This window comes from Suricata suricatta, chromosome 13 (assembly GCF_006229205.1).
Source record: "Suricata suricatta isolate VVHF042 chromosome 13, meerkat_22Aug2017_6uvM2_HiC, whole genome shotgun sequence".
NCBI lineage: Eukaryota > Metazoa > Chordata > Mammalia > Carnivora > Herpestidae > Suricata > Suricata suricatta.
Window position 1 is genome coordinate 42143084 of NC_043712.1, and position 13076 is coordinate 42156159.

The window sequence follows — 13076 nt, forward strand, 5'->3', positions numbered from 1 at the left end:
CAGTAAAATCCTTCTCCCTGCGGCGCACAAGTGCGTCTCGGAGCTGCTCGGAATCGCTGGGGGACTGCAGCGTGCGTGTCGGGCCGCGGGGGGCGGGAAGACAAACTTTCGCGAAAGTGCGCCTGGGCCGGAGCTCGGCGCTCCGGGCGTGTGCGGAGGCTCCACGCGGGCTGCGCGGGGGAGGGAAGCCCGCTCCGCCCGCCCGCCCGCCCGCTCCCGGCGCCGTCCGAGCTTCGGGGGAGGGCGCGGGTGGGGAAAGACGGACGAAACCCTGCCGACCTCTTGGGCCAACAACTGTCAAACATCTGGAATCCAGCCCCTCCCTTCCCCTGCGCCGAGGAAGGTAAAAAGCCCTCAACTTTCCTTTGATTGTCCTCCTTGCCTCGGGACCCCTCTCGGAATGGAAAAGGGCCGACGAGTGAGTACCGGAGACCCCCAAGCCTCTCAGGCTCCCCGTTCACCCACCTTCCTGACCGCCTCCCAGATGTCCTCCCCGCAGGGACCACGCCACGGAGCCCGTGGAGATCGTGACGAATGGCCTTTTGTTTCTCCGCGTTTCCCCTATTGTTTGCCTTTGCAACATCTGGCGGGGCTCGCGGGGGGCCGGACGCCCCCCGGGTCCTGCTCGCACCCCCCTCCCCGCCGGCCCACACGGCCGCCTCCCGCCCGGTGTCCCACCCGGGGAAGAAGAGGAGCCCGACCCCAGCGAGGCCGCCGCACCCAGGCCCTTGCGGTTAGAGGGCGGAGGGAAAGTTGCAGCCTCCCCGCCTCCTCCGCTGCCTGTGGCCCGGGGCGCGTTTCTTAGATCTCTGCCCAGGCGCGCCGCGAAGGCGCAGTCCCGGAGAGGTGCCGCTTTCCCGAGCCTGGGAGCGACCTTCCGCCCCCGGCCAGGGTGTCCTTCGGTGGTTCCAGTGGATTTAAATCTCCGCCCAAAGGCCTGTGTCTGGGCCGCTTCCAGGGCAGCGGGACAGGATCAGGGCTTTTCTGGTGGACAGAAAGCCGAGGTTCTGGGGTCTGCGAGTTTCCAAGGGTTGGAGGACAGGCGAGGATGAAGGAAATAACCCAGGAATCCTCAAAGATTTGCCTAGACACGGTGGTTAGTTGGGTTTGTCCAGATTAAACGTGGAGTTTTGACTTGGGGTAGGGCTTCCCAAGTTTAAATCCCAGGTCCCTTCTCAGCGTTTAGAAAAAGCGAATCAGGAGGACACAGCTCAGACGCCGTCAGGAAAGCGTCCAGTCTTCCAAGTGCCTTGGAACCAGCGGCTTGGGACTGCCTCCGACGCCCCCCGGAGGTGCGCCTGTTAGATTGTGGATGACCCTATTTCTGTGCTCACAAGTTCGATGCTCACTCCTGGCGTTTCTTCTTACCGGGGAGTATTAAAGCAATAGGGCAAGGCAAACTACTATTCTTGAGAAGGCGGAGTTCCCGGGAGGGTGCGGGGAGAGCGGTTTTGCCTGTGAGTGGAGGCCAAGCCTGTGCACCTGTTACAACCTATACATATTCATAGCTTTACATGTAGTGGTGTTACCAGCTTTTTCTGAGGGAGGCCCAATCGTCCCTGTTCCAAGGAGGCTCAATTACACTCTACCTTTTGATCCTTCCCCCAAGTGGGGGGAGGGAGGAAGCTTCTGTCCGACTCTTGTGACCTATGTACCCACTCAAGCATTTTAACTGGGAGCTGTGCTGTGCATTTGGCTCTCCACAGTTCTAAGAGTCTTTCCTTTATCTGATCGAATAGAAATTTGACTTCCATTCAATAAATAAGAAAAACAAAGGAGACTGCTAAGTCAGGAAGGTGGACACCGAGCACTTTCTCCTACGATTTCTGGGTATTACCAGTGGTACCAACAAAAGGGGGGAAAAGGCAAAATCTTTGAAGCACTGGAAGGCTCTTTACAAATATTTCATTATGAAAATGATTTCGCAGCAGTTGCAGCAGTAGGAAAGCAACAAGGGGACCTGGGTTGCCCAAAAAGATGCCCAAAGACATCATTAACAACGTGAAAGGGCAGTGTTCATCCAGGTTCTGCTCCAGTAAGGAAAACAGGGTAATTGTAGTGGAAGATAAGCTTGTACAGTTTCTTTAATTTTAGAATTAACCACCCTCCCTCTCCCACCGAATCATTGTAGGAAAAAAAACACAACAGAAAATACAGAGAGATGAAAATGAAGACAAAAGGAAGGGGGGTATTATAAACAAGGCTCCAGAGGACAATCTTAGCCAATGATTTCCTTGGATAAATTTCTGGAGATAGTATAGCTACGTTTAAGGGTTAACACACTTCTTAGGATATTTAAGATTGCCATATTGTCCTGTAGGAAAGGTGTGCCACTTTATCTTCTCTCTAACAATATACAAGAGAATTTTTTCTCTTGCATCCTGTACCCCACTCATACTCTGTATTATAATTTATCTTTTTCATTTCTGTGGGACCAATGGGAGGGAAGTATGCTCTTGTTTTCTTTTGCATTTCTTTAATCACAAATGAGATTAGGCATTTTTCCTGTTGTCTGTTAGAGGTGCTTTTCATAAAATCATACTGTTCTGACTTCTTACCCTGCCCATGTAATCAGACAATCTTTGTTAACTCAAAGTGCCAATTCTCTTCCCTCCAGCATGGCAGACATTTGGCAAGGCTGCAACCATAAGTTACTAAAATAATTGACATGATCTCGGTACAGTTATTAGGGAGACTATGCAAAACCATTATTAGAGAAATTCTTGGAAAATACCAAGTGTATACTTAACTGCTTCTAGCATGTATGCCCCAATTAATTATAGTTTACGGTGCCCCCCCCCCTTTCATTTAGAACAACTCTGTTGAGTTGTTTTTACTAAATAGGTTTTACTAACTTGTTTTATTTGTGTTCCTTCCACTGGTAACAGTATGTCTTAATCCACAACTTTTAATTTTTGGCTGAAATTTACCCCAGTTTTTTTTTTTAAAGACTTTCTTTGTTTGGCTTTACCATTTGAGCCCTGTACTTGAATAAACCTTGAAACTAAACAGTTTAGTAACTGGCTTTTGAAACAATAGCCAGAGAGGTTTCCGAAGGGTGGAACCAGGTACGTGTGTGCATTTGTGTAGCCATAAATCTCTGTGTTAATTCTTGCTTGAAGGTGCAGGTTTCTGAAATGGGGTGGGGGAGAAAGAGGAAGAGAAGTTTTATTTCAGTTAGATGATGAATTAATACAGATGAAGGATCACACAAGAAAATGTAGGCAAATAATCTAGGTTATTTGGACACAAAATAACTTCTAAAAAGATAAACTATAATAAAGTGTCATCTATTATTGTTATTATAACTAGTTTACTTAATAGACAGAAAGTGGCCTTCTAATTGGGAAAATTCAATGTGAAAATCAATGTGAAATAGGACTGTAGGTACTTCATCTCAGGCATTTAAAAAAACACAGGAAAACAATGAAAGGCGGATATGCTTTTCTGCAGCATTTTTCATGCCTTCCTAATCAAATAATATGCAGCAGGAATTAATCATTGGCTCTCAAAGGTCGAATGAGAGCTTAATGGCCATCCAATTCAACCATCTAGTATCCTTGGGGGTCTTTATTCTCTTAAAATAATAAAATCTTTGCATCATTTCAAACAAACAAACTGAGAAGCAAATAGGCCAGGAATTTCAACTGTTTTTCCCTTTTTTGTTAAGGACGGGGGAGAAAGGAAGGGTTTTAACTTTTTGAGAGCTTGTATAAGCTCCTTTGAAAGGCTAAATTTTCAGAGAGTAACAGCCTTGGCAGCAGGACTAAGTCATTGAGGTGTTACATTGTGCAACATTCTCTGGTCTATATCTGTTGGCTTGGTGAAGTTCAAAGGTGGTAGAGCAAAGCAAGTACAAAATAGCAAAAGGAAAGGTGAAGAAAACAGTAGAACATGATGAGGATCTTATTCCTTTAAAACTGTCTTCAGAACTTTGTGACATGATTCACCTTACCCAGGGATGGTTGGCATCCCCTCTCCTGGAAAAGTGGATGTAGCTGATGCCTCAAGGTCAATTTTACAGACAGTAAACCTTGAATAAATCACTGCCACTCCAATGGAGAATAGCCCAATAATTCTTAAAAAGAAGATGGAGAAGGAGATATTGGAGAGAAATAGAATTTTAATTCTAAGAATATACCTTATTTCTTCCTGAGTAGTAGTGTTAATTTATAAAAGTAGTAGAAACATCTTCTGAGTTCCACTTGGATGATTTCCCAGGCACAGCGACTGTATTTCTTATCTTTCAGGAAGTTGTATATACTGTAGAAATATCTCCTCAGTTCTAGGTTGCTCACCTGGGAGACCATAGCTCCTGAGAAGTTCATCGCATCCTCTTCCATCTGTTTTGAGTCTTTGTTTCCTTTCTTCTCTTCCTCCAAGCATTGTTCCAAGTGGTGCATCTGCCAGTCAAGTCTGATTTGAATTTGTTGCAGGTACTTCTTTTTCCAAGTGGATTTGATGGTATACTGTGTGAAGATGTTGAAGGTCTGTGTGGACATTTCATAGAAGGCCTCCTTTAGGTACCTTTTTCCATGTGGGGTATATGATTGGATGTCTTGGGGAAACTCAAAAGCCCTGGTTTCTCTTAGGCACTCTACAGGAAATGAATTGTTCATGCTGTTCAGAAGTTTCAGATTTTGCCAGGTGACTTCCCTCAGGTGAAAATGCAGCAAGTTACAGTGCAGAGAGAGGATGCCAGGGATGAATAGACCTACAAGGCATGCAGGCCACAAACACTTTTGAATCACATCAGGATTAGTGCTCATTTTTCTTCCCTAAGCTAAAAATCCAGACTCAAGATTGACAGTGATGTTTTAGGTCTTAAGTATTCCATTGTGTGCCTTTTATATACCTGAATATCTTCAGTGGGGAGGAGTTTTCTCATTCGTCATTTTATGGTTCTCAGGGTTTTGGCCCCTTTCTTTTGCCTCTGAGGCTTGTTTTGACTTTGTGTGATTATACTGACTTTGGAAATGCTGATTTTTTTTTCTATAAAGTGAGCAAAGTATTACTATTGCGTTTCCTTAGTTGCTTGGATGACCCATCCCAGTACCATAGAATTGTCATAGCATGATTAATTATTGCATATCTCTATTACATGAGAGAGAGCGATCCTTTAAAAATGTGTTTTTTGTATCTGGCCGTATAGTCAAACATCTTCTCTTATTGAGTTAATCATAGACATTGACCAAATGACAGTTAATTATTTGATTGCAAGTCTACCAGAACATAACGTAGTTTAGGTTTTTCTAATCTTGTTAAATTAAGCTTCTGTATTTGGATATTTTCTCATTTTATTTTATTTTCCTGGGTCCCAGAAAAGAGAAAACAGAATTGGTCAACTGAGCATGGGACTTAACAGATAGAAGAGAAAGCTGGCTTGGTTTTCTCTCGTCAGTACAGTGTTGGTGCTCTCCACCTATCCTTTCCTTTAGTTAAACCCAAACCAGCACTTCCAGTGGCTGCCAAACACTTCACACACCTCTGATGCCGTCACAGAAGTCCTCCAGGGAGTTGTGTATTGGGAAGCATTTTTCTGCTTCATTAGCTTCTCTATCATGCCTCTTCCTTTTTTAGATAAGGTTTAGACAGCATTTTAAAAGTTTTGCTTGGCTATCTTTTCTTCTTATTTGGAGGTTCTGGATGCTAGAAAGGTTTTTGTTTGTTCCTGTTTGTTTTTGCTGAGGAGGGACTTCATACCTGGACCACTGTCACCGCAATAATGATAGCTATCCACCATTTATGGTTTTCACTTTGTTTGACCAGAAATAACCTTCTCTGGTTATGGTCAAGGCAAATGCATTCCTGGGTCCAGGAGAGTTAATGGGATGTCATTAAACAAGGCTGGCCTAATTATCATCTTAAAAAAGAAATATATTCATTTTTAATAAAGTCATTTTAGAATAATAAGCAAACACAGTTCCACAAATATGACAAACTTTGGAAACTTAACCTTAAAAGTTCTTATCTAAACCAGTTGGTTGTACCAAAGGCACACTGTGGACAAGCGAGATTTTTTAAAATCCTGGCTTTTTGGACAGGTCTCCTATGAGAGGAAAACTTACTTCTTATGTTACTGCATGTGCGCTCTCTCCAAATTCTGATTTCACAGATTTTATGAGGTGACTAATTTGGAAAAATTATTTGGAAAATGAGCCCTTTTATGTTTTATAATTAAGAGATTATAAGTTGATACAACCTTCCTAGAGAACAAAATAATAATATGTATCAAAATCTTTAAAAATGTATATACTGTTTGACTCAGCAGTTCTCCCACTGGGAATTCATCCCCAAGAAATAACGATGGACATCCTTAAAGACATAGCTGTCAGGAAGTTTATCACAGAAAAAAACCTGAAAAGTTTAATTGTTCAGCAGTAGGTAGTTGGTTAAATAACTCATCAGTAGAAAATTTCTGTGCAAGCGTTAAATGCTTGGTCACTTGGATAAATTTACTTAAAACCAAGTTTACATGGTAGTATATAGAGTCTGATAGCATATTTGTTAAATACCTACATATGCATATATGTGCAGAAAAAGTCTAGGAGTGCATATGCTACAAATGTTTTCTATGACTAGAAAAAAATTTTTATTTTTAATGATTTTTATTTTTGCATTTTTAAAATTACCTTGTTTTTTTTTTTAGTTTTTGGTAGTCAGCAAATATTTCTTATTTAATAAGGCAAAACTAACTTTAAAACAATGTACATTAAAAAGGAAAAAATTTTTATGTATTTGCAATGTGATCAATATGTCCTGCCTTATTTACTTAAACATCTCCATTCTAGGGTACTTCCAAAGGAAATATGAATTTACCTGAAGACTCAGTTCCAATTACATAGAATAATATAGAGTATGTGGGAGTTCAATATACTATTCTTGCAACTTTTCAATAATAATATATATGTTTAATTATATACATACATTTATAATTAAGCATACATACAGATTCTATTAAGTACAAAGCACTTCTGAGGATCATACCAGCTTATGTATCTCACATAGATTCTTCTACCCAAAACTTACTACATTGTCCCAGGCAGAACTGCTTGTCCCTCTTTTGGACTTTGATAATGCTTTGTTCCCTTCATTATGGCTTTTTAAAATGGATAATTTTAGGGCTGCCTGGGTGGCTCAGTTGGTTAAGCATCCCACTTCAGCTCAGGTCATGGTCTCACAGTCCAGTTGGTGGGTTCAAGCCCTGTGTCAGGCTCTGTGCTGACAGCTCAGAGCCTTGAGCCTGCTTAGGATTCTATGTCTCCCTCTCTCTCTACCCTTCCCCCACTCATGCTCTTTCTCTCAAAAATAAACAAACACTAAAAAAGTGTTTTAAAATGGAGAATTGTAGAAGTGTTGATTTCTCAGCTTTGCATCCTCCCCCTCCCCAACCCACTCAGAAGGCCTAGACTACTTTGCACTTACTTGAGACAGTTCAGTCTTGCTGACCAAGCTAAGAGACTGTTCAATTGAATTGCTCTGCTAAGAGATTCTCATAGCTGATGGAGGTGGCTGCAGATTTGGCTATTGTCAAGCATCTTGAGGTTCCCTGTATTTTCTGTATTTTTAGTTAGTACCACATGCCAATAACCAGGCCAGGTCTTAAAGATGGAGCAGTAGGTATATCCCGTGATCTCAAAGAGGCCACAATTGAAGAAGTAGGCACATTCTGAGTCCTTTAGGTAGCAGGAATAATTCATAGGTATTCCCTATCGCATGGACCTCATCCCCATGTGCTGTGAATGTTAACTGATGCTGATGGTGACAATATTCATGACAAAGAAAGAAAGATGATTGACATGCATGTCTTCCCCTTTTCAGTTGTCAGGGTTGCCTGATTTCACAAATAAAAATACAGAACACCCATGCAATATTTGGGAAGTAACTTTACTAAAAAAAAACCAAAAAAACCATTCATTGTTTACCCCAGATTCAAATTTAACTAGGTGTCCCGTACTTTACCTGGTAACCCTCTGTACCATAGAAACTCCCAGTGAGCTCTTAGAATAAGAAGACATGAAGCCCCTTATGGGAAACTTCTTCAGTTAGCTGTCCGCTTTGTGTAGGGGCACATTCAATTACATTATTTTGTGCTGGCTTTACTTGTATATACACACCTATGTATACAAGGGATACTGCACACTCCAAAGAGGAACCTGCCATATTAAAAGGAAATATTTCATGTGTGTGTGCACATGTGTACACACACATACGCACACAGTTGCTCTGATCAGAAGCATTATTGGATGATCAGTCGCTGGTCTTGCCTCTATTCTGTAAAAGCCATGCCATGTGAATATATCTCAAAATATCATCAGGAAAATCGAAAAGAACAGTGTAAGGAAACATTTTTACCCCCAAATTTGTGTGTTACAAAATTTGATTGTTCCATCTGTCATCAGCAGTCAATGTGTTGCTGTACCTAATGATGTTTCTGTGATATTTGCTCTTATTTCTCTAGCATGTCTTGAGATCATTTGTATGTGGCCACGCTTTCCTCAGAGAGAAAAATGGTTAGCAGGGGCTGCCTTGTTGTTGATGGAAGTGTATAAAGTCCATGTGGGTTACAAGGTGAACAATAATGGTCAAGACACAGTTTGTTTGACAAATTAAGATGAGACATTTCAGTCTAGACAAGATTGCTGTGATTCAGCTCAGGGGCATTTAGTATATTCTGGTAAGATTTATTGCTCTCCATGAGAAGGCAAGTTTCAAACCAAGGTGAGAGTAACATGTTGATCGTCCATGTTACTCAATATATGAAAGTAGCTCATTCCATTTGTGGGGTCAGAAGGTGCTTGAGCCTGGTAGAGAGCTCTGAGATGGGGAGCCTTGCACCCATGCCTCGCACCACCTCTCCCATGGTCACTACAAAGTTGTATGCAGCTGTTTGAGCTCCAGACCAACTCTGAAGCTCCAACTTGGTGTTTTGCTTATTCTCACTGCCTCCCACATTGGGGTCAGCCACTCTCATGGTCTTGTAGTCCCCTTCTTGGCTGTTCTTTTCATGATATACCTAATGTAGAAACTTTTTCTTTTAACATTTATTTATTTATTTTTGAAAGACAGAGAGAGACAGAACACTAGTGGGGGAGAGGAAGGGAGAGAGGGAGACACAGAATCAGAAACAGGTTCCAGGCTCTGAGTTGTCAGCACAGAGCCTGATGCGGGGCTTGAACCCACTAACCATCATATCATGACCTGAGCCAGAGCTGGATGCTTAGCCGATTGAGCCACCCAGGCGCCCTGAAACTTTTAATGACTATACAAGTAGCGCCTGAATATGTCTTGATAGTAAAAATTCAAACACTTGCTTACCAGTTCAGCCTCACACCACACCACTCTCCTCCCTTGTGATAACAGGTTATTCATTTGCTATGTGTCCGTACTTGGTAACTGTCTCCCCACTGAACACTGAGTTCTGTGAGCACAGTGTAACAGCTGGCTTGTTTGCAGTCCTCTCTTGAATGTCCAGTGGGACCCATGGTGATTCAAAGAGACCTGGATAACATCTGTGGATGATATGTAACAGGGGGGAAGACCTGTATATATTTTTGAAAATTGCCAAAACAAGATTATAAAAATTATAATGTGCTTTGAAGTTTAATCCTGTAAGTGTATCTTCTGACTATATATATGATATTGCTTGCATATAATCTAACAAATCTATGTTATAAACCCTTCATGAATATGAAGCCCAGGACAAATGGGTCACTAGACCTGTACCAAACATATCCTGGTGCCTTTCACAGTGCCTGGCTCAAAGCAGGTGCTTAGTAACTATTTGTTGGATGACTAAAAGAATGAAGCTATGTCTCAATGACAGGGAAATCATTTGGTGATTTAGTTAGGGATATGGGAGAACAGTGTCAGGTGTTGGGGAAATTGAGAAGTTCACAGAATGGTGGGTAGCAACTCAAACCTCCATTGCTTTTTCTGGGATTCCCCATGGCTGGTTAGATCACGAGCACAGTCATACCTCTAATCTAGTGCTATCATCTAGTTTTAAGTCTTTTGGGTGACTCACATATCTAACCCTCCAGGCAGTTATTCAGTCTTGTATCCATGGCATCTCTTACATAAAGACATTTGTGATTTCTTACGATTTGCACATTTGCCATGTAAGCAAAACTGCTCAGAGGTTCAAGACCATTCCTTCCCCTCCTTCCTCCAATATTGCCACTTCTTTGTATTAGATGCTCCCAGTAGCTTTTTGTTTGTTTGTTTTTATCATATCACTCTTAAAGAGGCTCTTTAGACAGACTTATCCTTGGATCTCTTTTATAACCCAGCTGTAGATGGTGCACATAGTAACTTCTGCACAGGAACCATTTTAGCCTTTAGATGATCCCTGGTAAAAAGAAATTTTCCATGTGAAGTAAATGTTTAAGTAAATATATATCCATCATCAGTAAAACCTACCCTCAGTTTATGGATTACCAGAAGAACTTCCACCTGTATCCTTGTTTTGCTTGGTCCATTCAAACCCTAATGGGGCTTTCACGTCTAAGATGGTAGTAAACATTCCAGATGAGAGTTGTCACCTACTAGAATAATTCTCCTTTTTACTTGCTGGATAAATGTGGATTTCTTCCCAGACCACATCCGAGAGTGCCTGTAGTTTGGGAAGAAACAGCAAAAGTGGAGTAATGTGATGGACAGAGAGACCCTCTTGTCTTGGATAAATGTTTTAAAAAGCAGTTGCCATTGCAGAGGTGAGGACAGTGTCTTCTCTTAATTGCTGTCAGCATGCATTTGATTATAGGTTTCCTGACATTTCTGAATAACAAAGAAGGGCATTATTATGGGAAATTTTAAGTGGACTTTTCTTAGGCTGATAGAATACTCACATACCCCAAATTTTAGAATTTCTTTAGTGTCTAAGCAATGCTTGGATTTACAGTGAGTGTCCAGGAAGAATCTCTTGGAGTCGAGGGGGTGGGGGAAGGGTCTCTTCTTGCTGAGAACCCTGCCCTTGGTAGACTGTGAAGTGCATACTTTAAGTCATGGAATGTAGGGTTGGAAGGACACTTAGGGGTAGACCATTGGGGTCAGATGGAGTGAAGTGACTTGCTCAAGGTCACAGTGCTTCTGGGGGGCAAAGTCAGATTGACATATAGGTCCTCTGACCCAGCACCATAAAAAATAAGCCTTTCACCAGCTTGCAGAAAACTTTCTTTCCATCTCCACTGAGAGGAATAGGACTCCTGCAGTCACAGGAGAGGGGATTGTGGAGGCTGGAGGCTGGAATTGCCTTGATGCCAGGGAGGGAGGCCATAATTGAAGCTCTTTCTCGTACTTCACAAGGGCTTCTCAGCACTGTGGGAAAGGGAGTAGCAGAGCAGAAAACCCTCAGTTCAATCTGTTACCCCTAGTATTTCTCAAAGTTACCTAGAATTCTATAGATAATAACTGGCTTCCCAGATTCCTGAGTCAGTTCTGGCCTAGAGAAATGGCTTTGGAATGAGTTTCCCAAGAGATTTCCTCCATGTCTGAAATTAATGTGTTTATGTATTCATTTACTTGTGCCTCCAATGCTCAACATATAGTGTATGTTCAATAAATACTAATTGAACAAATAGGTGTATGTTTCACTATTTTATTTTATGAGTGCATTTTAATTTAAATTGAATTTCAGATCCATTTAGCAGCCTCTTGGTAGAAGTGGTAACTTTGAGCAAGTCACTTAAACTTTCTGTACTTCGTCTGTAAACAGGGACAAGAACTTACCATAGAAGGTAGTTGTGGATATAAAAATTGCTGAGAAAGGTGCCTTGTAAATAGCAAGTGTTCAACAAATGATCCTTATCATCATCATTGTCGTCATCATCATCATCATCATCTATTGCCTACAGTGTTAGACACAATGCCGAATTCCAATACAAGGGCAGAAAAGACATAAAAGATCCTTGTTCTTGCCGAGGTGCCCAGAGGCAGTGATAACTGAGCTGAATCTTAAAAGGCAAGAACTGATGGAACTTTGAATTAGGACAGTGATAGTAGATATGGAAGGGAATTATCTGGGTGATAAGACTGGCCTGTCTTGATGATTGATTGGGAATCAAGGACTGAGAAAGAGGAAATAGCCCAGGGAAGAGCCCAGTGTTCTAACTAGGTATTTGGTTGTGCCACTAAGAGGTAAGGTATGAGAGGAAGAGCAGGCTTAAGGGAGCAACTGGTGAGTTTTATTATAAATGAATTGCTTTGAGTTATTATGGGATAGCCAGGTGGACATGTCCATTTAGCATTTGCTTGTCTGGGATAAATGAGGATAAGAGACTGATCCAGATGGGAGAGATAGATTTGAAAGGATGAGCAGAAGTTCTTAGTGATAATTTAAGACCATAAGAGTCAGTTGGTTTGTCTAAAGAGAACATGTAAGGTAGGAAAAGAAGTGTGAGCCAGTATCTGAATCCTAAGAATCACTTGTGTTTAAAGAGTAGGCAGTGGAAGAGGAAACTAACAAGGATGGTCACAGAGGCATGAGGAGAATGACGATGAAGTATTTTGACTCTTTAATTACCTCTGCCTCTTTGCCCACATAACTCCTCCTAATCCTTCTCAACACAACACTCCCAGGCAGCCATTCCCAATTATAATATATTTGCCATCACTGATATAGACCTAATCCCATTTTATAGATGAACTATTTGAAGGGTCAAGAGGAAAATTAATTCATTTAAGCCTAAGGTCAAAATGTTTATGCTCTTCTAGCATATGCCTTCCATGAAATACATCTTGTGGCCTGGTATGCATCTGCAAGACTTTGGCAGATGTCAGTTGGATTGGAGATCAGTTTATAATTATTTCACTTCAGCTGTTTGGGGCTATAGTTTCTGAGAGATATATTGGTTTCCTAAGACTACCATAACAAAATTTCCCAAATAGCATGGCTTAAAACAAGACTCTCACAGTTCTGGAGTCTAGAAGTCTAAAATCAAAAATGTCATCATGGCTGTCTTTCCCTCCATAGCTTCTAGGGAAGAATGTTTTCTTGCCTCTTCCAACTTCTGTTGATTGTTGGTAATTCTGGATGTTCTTTGTCTTGTCGATGCATCACTCTAATCTCTGCCTAT

The 13076-nt window shown here is 41.7% G+C and overlaps 2 protein-coding genes across 4 annotated transcripts in view; one reads left to right on the plus strand and one right to left on the minus strand.

The window, feature by feature from the left end:
- The first annotated feature begins 229 nt into the window (after positions 1-229).
- MOB3B (MOB kinase activator 3B) overlaps positions 230-13076 on the plus strand; it is a 188845-nt gene continuing 175998 nt past the window's right edge. Inside the window, exon 1 of one of the 3 annotated variants that reach the window (XM_029920886.1) lies at positions 230-418. The gene's annotated coding sequence lies outside the window, so the exon portion shown is untranslated. The remainder of the gene's footprint in view (positions 419-13076) is intronic. The other 2 variants (XM_029920883.1, XM_029920885.1) reach the window with 2 other exon arrangements.
- On the minus strand, positions 4143-4769 carry IFNK (interferon kappa). Its single transcript, XM_029920887.1, has one exon. The coding sequence runs from the start codon at positions 4767-4769 to the stop codon at positions 4143-4145; it is 627 nt and encodes a 208-aa protein (XP_029776747.1).